The sequence below is a fragment of the Perca flavescens genome, chromosome 9 (genome assembly GCF_004354835.1).
Source record: "Perca flavescens isolate YP-PL-M2 chromosome 9, PFLA_1.0, whole genome shotgun sequence".
Classification (NCBI taxonomy): Eukaryota; Metazoa; Chordata; class Actinopteri; order Perciformes; family Percidae; genus Perca; species Perca flavescens.
In genome coordinates this window covers 1,133,383-1,142,995 of record NC_041339.1, presented here as the reverse complement: position 1 = coordinate 1,142,995, position 9,613 = coordinate 1,133,383, and the positions used below count along the sequence as shown (strand labels likewise).

Sequence of the window (9,613 nt, the reverse complement as noted above, 5' to 3'; positions counted from 1 at the left end):
TGACTGGCAACAAAGGTATTCCTTTTTGTTAAAGAGTAAGATCATTTTTGCACCAGAAATCCCTCCGAAATTTCCATTGCTAAACTTACCAGACTCCATTGAAATAATCAATACTTTTACATGTACAGTCAGCATATTTTTACATGTAAATTAGTTAATTAAGCCGAAACCAGAGTGGTGATTGTTGGAACAGTGGAAAGATGAACCAAGACAGCTTTTGATAGTTTTATTTTGTTTCTGTCGACTTTTAATGAAGTGTGTTTTACGATGATAAAAGCACTCTATATTTAAACGCAGTCTGGTGGGTTTGGTGATGGTGATTTCGGGGCTGTTTCATGTTAAACTAAAAGGATCTTACTCTTTAACAAAAAGGTCTATCTCTGTAGGGATCCTTTCTATAAACTTGTGGCACATTAAGAATAATAATCTGAGTATGTCCGTGGCAAAACAAGCACTTTTAGTGGACGTAAATGGAACTTACATTGTAGCTTGTTTCACAGCAGCCCACTGCAGCGTTCTCGCTTAAATTTCAAAGATTGTTGGTCACACCAGTCACTTGGACACAAAAACATGTTAAAATAGTGTCCAGGTTGAAGGGAAAAAAAAAAGTTTTTTAAAGCTGGATCACATATTGTGAAAGAGATCGATCATAGGGACAAACCCAAAGACAATTATCACTCGACTTCTCTCTACCTACAAAAGGACAATCTAGACACAGTATATGTTATATTAACATTGAATGTTTATTTACATATAACATCGTCATTTACAACTGATAGTGTATGCTGATAACTTTTAAACAGAAGAGCATTTGGGTTTGTTTTGTACATTCACATACAGTATCAAATGGTTGTTGCAGTTTTGTTATTGAGTAGGAATTGTAATTTGTACTTAACACATAGATCAATATGTTTTCTGGGGAAAATGTTAATACTGATCAGGAAAAAAAAATCCTTTGGCTATGAAAAGCCTTTGTTTGCATACACAAGTGCTTCTGATCAAGATACTCGAGGTGTTTCGTGACACCATGACATTGTCAATTGTAGCATGCACACAAAAATAGTTGCTGCATACACTGTACACAATTTGACACATTGTGATGATAAACAGATGTATAAATTAATATAAACATGGTCCTTTAAAAAGTGTCACTCTACTATTCTAAATGAAAAATCCCTTCATTTCCTGTAAAGTCCTCAGATATCTCTCACATTACTGGACTTTTTTATCTTTGTCGGCCGCCACTTCTGACAGGTCCTGTGGTTGTATGGATTTCACTTTGTTCTCCATCTCAGTGACCCTCTGCTTCATCCTCGTCTGGTTGGAGGTGAACTCCGCCATCAGTTGGGCGAACTTGGTCTTCATGACTTCCAGGTTTACTTGCAGTTTTTCGATCTTCTCCTCCAGGTCTTTGGGGTCGGCGCCAGCGTTGGCCACTGCCTCATCTATCATGTTGTCTTTCATCAACATGGCTTTCCCCTTCTCCTCCAGAGCTTTTTTGGCATCTGGATACTCCGTGAGAGCCTCCATCAAGTCGTCTTTGGACAAGGCAAAGAGATCAGAGTATCCTACGCTTCTGATGTTGGCTGTTCTTCTGTTGCCTGCTTTACTGCCCTTGATTCCCAAGATACTGATTTCCCCAAAGTATGCGCCATCGCTGAGCACTACAAACTGAGTGACTCCATCATCTGCCACCACAGCTAGCTTCCCCTCCTTGATGATGTACATCTCCCTGCCAATATCTCCCTTCTTACAGATGTAATCTCCAGGACTGAACACTTGTGGCTGCAGCTTGAGCACCAATTCAATCAGAAGACCAGCTTCGCAATCCTGGAAGATACGTACTTTTTTCAGCGTATCCAAATGGACATTGATGGCAATCTCAGCCTTGAGCTTGTCTGGGAGGTTCTTTAAAACTTCCTTCTCATCACAGGTCTTCTTCTCAGTCCACAGGTAGTCAAACCACTTGATGACCCTGGCCTCCAGGTCTTTGGTGACCTTTCGGAACTGCATGTACTGCTTTATGGAGTCGATCTTTGCCTGGAACTCAGCACGAGAGGCATTCATGTTGGAGATCATGGCACCAACGTTACCGACGATACTAGCAAAGATCAACACACCAGTAAGGAAGTCAGCGATTACAAAGAGGAATTCAACATCCCTGACTGGTGGAGGGGTCTCTCCGATGGTGGTGAGGGTCAGTGTGGACCAATACAGGGAGTAGATGTACTTTCTGGCCATGCGGCCGTATTCCGGGTGGCTGATGTTGGGATATACCCATGTGTCAGATCCAAAACCAATGGTTTTTGAAATGGCAAAGAACAAACAAGCATTCCAGTGGATAATGACAAGGATATAAAGTACAAGGTTGCTGATACGAAACAAGTTTGGGAAGCTAGTTCTGGTTTCAGTCCGCTCGAAGAACTCAAAAAGCCTCGATATTTTGCAAAGGCGGTTGAATCTGAACTCAGGGTTGTTGAATCCGAATTTCAGAAACAGCAGATCAGTGGGTATCATTGATATCATGTCGTATTTGAACTGAGATGTTGTTCTATATTTATCTCTCAGTTTCTTGGAATCTTTTACCAGCAGGCCTTGTTCCAGGTAACCTGAGGGACAAACACAAAATTAGGAGCCAAATCCAAAACTACAATGGACACAAATTTGTGTAGACAAAAATCCCACCTGTTCTTGATCTGACAAAAGTATCTGTGTAGTAGATGAAGTCTGAGGTGTAGTCCAAGAATATCCAGAGTTTTGTATATGTGTCTTGCAGTTCGTTAAAACAGGCTCTAGAAGACAAGGCGGATTCATTTTAAATTGTGTATATGGCCCACTAAGTGAAGACTGCATTTTGAAGCATGTCAAATGTTAAATACCTTGTTACAATCATTAACAGGTTATAAAATACTGGGCCTGCGATGACGGTCAGCCATCTGTAGTACTGGTCTGCGGCTGGATCCATAATCCAGATTTCTTTCCTAAAAACAACTCAACATGACTTTAAGTTGTCGCAATATCTTATTAATTTTACGTACAGTTAGTATCAAACAGACAGATGTTTGTTTTATTTCATCACATTTCCATGTCTCAATAGACATGCTGTATCTAATGGTTTACTTACGGTGGCGCCTCTTTCTTTTTATCGTCTTTCTTATCATCTTTCTTGTCTTTTTTCTCATCCTTCTTCTCTTCTTTTTTCTCATCCTTCTTCTCTTCTTCCTTCTTGTCCCCATCTTTCTTCTCGTCTTTTTTCTCCTCGTCTTTTTTCTCATCTTTTTTAATCTCCTCCTTTTTGTCCTCTTTTTTGCTATGGATCACAAGTTACATTTTTTTATGGTGGTGAAGAAGGACAGAGGTGGTCTATGAGGGGCTATCGGAGGGCTGGCTACCAGACTACATGAAGGGTCGACAGGGTCTAGTAGAAGTTTCACAGTTTTGGATTCAAGACTTTGTTGGAAGATCTGGTGCAGGTCATACATTTGTCCAGCAGATGGCATCATAATACAGGTATAGTTTCCATGTCTTCTTTTCAGTTTACCACTTCAAACTACTGTTGGCTAAATATCAGAATTCGCCTGTACATTTCATGTCCCATTATTCCGCCGAAGGTTAAATCGGAACAACCCACATCATAACTTGCAACAAAAAACAAGCAAAGGGCCAGAGGGTTTATCTAGCTATCCGATGCAGGAGGAGACACCAAAAAGGAATGGGGAATTGGAAGACATGTTGTTTCAAGAACTTCTGCGCTGTAAGCTACTGCACAATATACCACATTAGCTACATGATACAAAAGATGCTACTAATGTCCAGCATAATCTATTTTTCAAAAAAAATCTACGTTCTATTCTATATTCACTCTATTTTCTGACACAAATATGCACACACTTACTCGTCTGTGTTGTTGCAGTTGTTCATGTTGTAAGTAGCTAGCGGCCACTTACTGGCAAGACTTTGGAAAGAAATAAGAGGAGATTTTTTGGCACAGGTAACCCTGACAGTGTCAAACATTAAAGCTCTTTGTCTTTGCAAACACAGTTAAATACAAAATACCAAGTTCTTATCCTGTGTCCCTGTTTTGATTATTCATTTATTTCTTGTTAAATGCATCTTGAACACCAATTAAATGTGAAATATCATGGTAGGATTTATGTTTGCATATCCTCCTCCTCCTCCTGATCTAACCGTGCTGGTGAGGGAGGTTTGTGTGGCGGGCCACAGTCCTCTGCAGCTCTGTGTATCACCACAGCTCTGTATTTCGCTTTTAAGGAATACAGTTAACCAGAAATATGTCACGTAACTCAAGCTAAATATGCTCTAACTTCCGTTTCACTATGACTTAAGCATGGTTTCTGGTTCCATTCAGTGGAGTTTGACGCATCAAAGATTTGAGGAATGATTGTTACTCATAGATTAGTCTATATCGACGACGTTTTATTTACAGGATAGTTCCAGTGCCGCCGGAGGTTCCGCCGGATGTCCCACATCTTCCGCATTTCTTTGTGTTGGCATTTTTTAGTACAATTTTCACCACACATTCGACAGCCATTTTAATTCCAGAGCTTCCCTCCCTACATGCACGTTCCACCAAAACAAGTTCCTTCCCGGAGGCATTTTGCGGAGGCACTGTATTTGCGTCCGACGCTTAGCGCCGCCCAAGACGATTGTGATTGGTTTAAAGAAATGCCAATAAACCAGAGCAGGTTTTTCTCCCATCCAGGAATGTTGTGTGGACTAGCCAGACCCTCTTCCGCAGCACTGTGGAGGAAGGTCTGGCAACGTGAGACTACTCATAGATTACTTGTCCTCTGTGGTGGGTATTGTTTGAAATTTTTCAAACAAAAGGAACCATTGTCACTGTGAGGCCTGGAAATGAAACTTTAAGCCACTGACCAGTACTTACTTTCTCTTCCGGGTTGTGTCGTTGTGGCCCACGGACTGGGCAGTGCTCTCTCGACTGGAGATGTCTTTGAGCTCAGGGCCTCTGAAGCGCTCCAGGAAAGAGTCATGCATCTCTGTTTCGGGGTGCACTCTGTGAGACACCCAGTTCCACAGCATGAAGAAGAAGTAAGAGAGCCTAGAAGGTTAGCAGGAGGGACAAACAGAACAACGTGACACCCATCTAGCCTAGGAATGTAACAGAATCTATAAATACCAGTGGTGGAGGAAGTATTCAGATCCTATAGCTTACTTAAGTAAAAGTTGTACAATAATACAAACATACTTCATTAATAATATAAATTTACATTACATTACAAGATTAGTAATACTGATGCATTGATATGTAAGCATCATTTTACTGGTCTAGGGGTTTATTCTACTTTATATACATTTAGGTAGTTTAGTCCAGTGGTTCTCAATCTAAGGGTCAGGCCGCCTTAAATGGTCACAAGATACAAGCCTTTCGTGAGAGGAATAGGGGAGAGGACATAAGAAAAAACAAATTTCTGTATTTGTATTCATTTTTTGGACTTTGGACTGAATCTAGCTTTTTGGGCCTCAGACAGTTATTTAAAAGAAACATGCTTTTTATCTTTTGGTAAGGGGTTAAAAGCCCAAACCACTGGTCTATTCTTTTTAACAATGTGTTGTATTTTTATAAGCTCATCATGTGTCTGTTTGTGTTATGTTTGTATGTAAATCTTAATCTGAAATTAAACCAGTAACTAGTTGTCATATTAATCTAGTGGAGTAAGTACAATATTTATCTCTGAAATATAGGGGAGTAGAATAAAATGGAAACTTACTTAAGTACAGTACTTAAGTAAATTATCTTAGTTACTTTCCACCACTGGTATACCAACTAAGAACTTGAAAATACAACAGAAGTTTACCTAGCCATTGCCCCAGCACCTGTAACGGAGTCTCTGTGGGACTCTGAAGGCTGCGCTCTCTCTGAGTTGTCTTCACAAAGAGACTGAGCCCTACCAGACAGCAGGTGGAGAAAACAAATTACAGTGATATGCTGACGATCATGTGATTTCCAATTGACACATTTTTGTCAAAGGTACAGAAAATGTGTCTTCAGCTGTCAGAACGGTTAAAGCAACACAAAAGGTGCCAATGTGGTAGAAAAGTAGTCATAAGTTCCCCAAAATCCTGATTTGAAAGTAGCACACAGTGAATTTTTAACCATTATTTTGAATCCTAAGATGTCATGGTGATATCAGACCTGCTGTCCCTATTTTCAATGACAGCGAGCTCATCACCAGGCTTGTTGGTGGGCAACCACTGCCTGGTTGAAAGTGAGATTTCACTGCCGATTTTTGCCATGTCGTCGTGTCTGGCTCTGCTGGCCTAGAGCACACAGATACAGAAAAGGAAACACTATCAGACTGCAACTTTATGACATAAACATCACTTTTTACAAGCCAGAAATCATACAGCAAAAAAACAAACAATTATTTCCCTCATGAGAGCTGGTGGTTGTGGATGTGTTTACTGAACACCACTTTTCACTGTTTGTCTGAGAGTAGCCTCTAAAAATACACCCTCATTATGTCCTTAACACTAAACAGGATCAGTGCTCTCGCTCTGTGAACGATCAGCTGCTTTTTAAAATAACTAAGCTATGGCTTACAGGTAGACTGCAGTTGCTATGTCCAGTTGGAATACAGCAGGTTAAGTCTATTAGAGCACCACGTACAGAACAGGTCCCACTGTACATGCTGAGGACAGTGACTCTTTTCAGTTCTAGGTATTTTCAGTTCTAGGTATAGTCTGGAGAAACAGCCAAGCCAGCCATATTCTCCCGTTAAGAGTCCAGGAACTGCGTTACAAAAAAAAAGTCTTATTTTTGTAATTTGATGTATCGCAGATGGATTTTAGGCTTTTGAGACAATTAAAATTTTGCACTCATTTTTTTTTTTATTTCTCAGTATCAATGCAGTATGGCACATATCATGACAATAAAATATATTGTATCATCTGGATCTCATTATGAATTCATATCCGATACATCCTATTCATCATCATAATCCCATACTTCAAAGTTATCAGAGAGTACAGCTTGAAGCAAAGGAATATAAAAACAAAACCAAATAAGATAAACACAGCAAATAGTAAATTAATAAGACAGGCAAAACAGATCCCTACCCTTATGGCTTATTTTATTACATAAGTAGCATCATAGCTGGAGCCCATTCTTTTAAATTAATTTAGGCTTTTGACGCCTCAATAAGTGTGTTATGTGTTCCATTTTATATATCTCTCTCACTTTTTGTAACCATAAACTCTAGTCAGGGGTGTTGGGCTTAACCAGTTCAAGGTAATACATTTCATAACTCCTGTAAATAAGATTCAAAGTAAATATAGTTGGTTTCTTTCTTCTACCCCTTCTGGTATCATTCCTAGCGGGGAGATTCTTGGATCTTGTGGGATATCACCATGTATTACCTCCCTTACAGCTTGGAATATTTCCTTACAGTAGTTTTCTAATTTTTGAGACCAGAAGAGTTGTGTATAATTATCCAGTTGTGCTCCACAATTCCTCCAGCAGTTGCGAGGAAACTTGAGAAAATTTCTTAATTACAATTCTAAAAATGTGATGTCCTTTTTGCCTCAAATAATAGTTTTTTTGTCGGCTGTATAATGACTCCCTGATCTCTGGGGAACACCAGTGGTTGTAACACGTGCACACATGTAGATTAGTGCTAATACCAGGGAGTTAACCAACCCCCACTAAATTAAATCACTGTGGCAGAATCACCAAGAAGCCGAGTGCTTGAAGGTGAGGAAAGGTAAAGCCAACACTGTGTCTGTGCATGAAATGTGAGTCGTTGCATCATCATCATCTCCGAGCCACGCAGCACTTTTCTTGATCCCGAGAATACATATTTAGAATGAAGTGTTTGGGGAGCCATGTGTTTCTATGTTTTGCCTTTGCTTTCAAACATGACAACCACAATTTGATTAAGTCACAGACTAGAGGATGATGGTGCAATGCAAAGCACTTGGTGCATTTTGTTGAAAATATCTTCCATTTGAATTTTCTAATCATACTAATATTCATTCAAAAAGCCCTGACGATGACATACTTGCATTCAAGTGAAAATGTACAATATAGCAGTGTTTTTCACAGATATTTGAACATAAAAAGTTCATAAACTACACTATGTTGGGAAAAGGTATTGTGTCCTCATGTCCACTATCTATCTTAACAGAACTGAATTTAGCTGAGCCAGACTCATATCTGATATTTCAATATGATGACTGCTGGTACTTGCAAGCCAAATCTCAGTCTCTGGATTATCTGATGCTGACATTTTCTTGAACAAATGTTTTAATTGTATTAATAATGCTTTGATTCAGTGACCTCCTGTGTAATTATGTAAGGTGTGTCCTCTGAATGTGTACAATAAAAAGGCTCTTAAAAACCAATGTCATTGTTGCCGGAGATTAGCTGCTCTGCTGAACCCATGTATCAAGACTAAGAGGCTTGAGTCTTGTGCTAAGGAGGTGTATTCATCAAGACATCCTCTTCCCTCATATATGCCTGCTGTATGCCTGCAATAACTCATTATTTTCATTAAATCCAGTTTTAATGTAAACTCACTTGTTGATTTTTAACAATTTAGAAAGGTCTTTCTCCTACAAATGTACACATGTTGAATGAGCTTTCAGGCCTGTCCTGTTTAACTAATACACTTATTATTGGATAGCTACATGACTAATAATAATGATTATTGAATTGTACTATCTTGTTATGCTTGACAATATCCGCCTTCATGTATCAATATGTTCTCTGTGAATAGGCTACTCAACAAGAGTTTCTGTAGTCTATAGATTGTGTTTGCTGTAACTCCGCATTTTGGGACTTTTTGAACAAGTCGCTTCGAAATAATAGCGCGTGTAAAAAAGAAAAAGAAATATTGAAGCCTTGACAGCTTTAGTGGGAATTGAATCGAGCATCTTGGAATACCTGATGCTGCGACAGACTTCAGAGCGGCTTAGAATCCGAAATGAAAAGACAGAAACTGATGCAGATTTCTTTTATAAAATCTGCATCAAAATGAATCAGAAACTCTTGCTAAGTCTCAGATGGCAGAGTAAATGCATTCAGAACTCACCCCGTTAGAAGCCGTCTCACGCTGACTTTTGTATTCTGACAAAACAAGCAATTCCCCTCTGATCGCTTCTGTATAATCCCATCTTGAAAAACACTAATGTCATACAGTTCTCCAGCGGAATATTTCCGATCCGAACACAGCGTCACAAAGAACAGCGATGTCGGCTGTCCATGGCTGGCAGCGGCGGCTCTGCTGGCCGGAGACCGAGTTGGCTCAACTCACCGGTCCCAGATCAGAGGGGGGGCGACCTGTCCATCACTGGCCACAACTCCCAGCCCGAACTCCAACTAGTCTGCATCGTCAGCAGGGGCGATTCCAGGATTGTGGGGGGGGGGGGGACATTTGATCAGAATACAGCATAGAAAGTCTGCTTAGAAATAAAGGAAATATTGAATAGGATAGAACAACACAATGTAATTCTGCTAAATAAAACATCACATAAAATGTCACATTCATTATTAATTTCACTTGTTTTCATTTTAATACAACAATACACATTTTCTATAGGCTCAGTCTGCCACAACTCTAGTGCTGGTTCCATG

At 39.7% G+C, this 9,613-nt stretch overlaps 1 protein-coding gene across 2 annotated transcripts; it reads right to left on the bottom strand.

The window, feature by feature from the left end:
* Positions 1-767: 767 nt before the first annotated feature.
* cnga3a (cyclic nucleotide gated channel subunit alpha 3a) lies at positions 768-9,251 on the bottom strand. 2 transcript variants are annotated; one of them, XM_028587877.1, is made up of 8 exons: positions 9,072-9,251; positions 6,176-6,300; positions 5,838-5,927; positions 4,907-5,080; positions 3,125-3,310; positions 2,880-2,981; positions 2,686-2,792; positions 768-2,609 (listed from the first exon to the last, which is right to left on the bottom strand). In XM_028587877.1, the coding sequence occupies exons 2-8, from the start codon at positions 6,274-6,276 to the stop codon at positions 1,213-1,215; spliced, it is 2,157 nt and encodes a 718-aa protein (XP_028443678.1). In that variant the 5' UTR covers positions 6,277-6,300; positions 9,072-9,251; the 3' UTR covers positions 768-1,212. The 2 variants fall into 2 exon arrangements, with proteins under 2 accessions (XP_028443678.1, XP_028443677.1); XM_028587876.1 differs by lacking the exon at positions 3,125-3,310.
* Between the last annotated feature and the right edge of the window lie 362 nt (positions 9,252-9,613).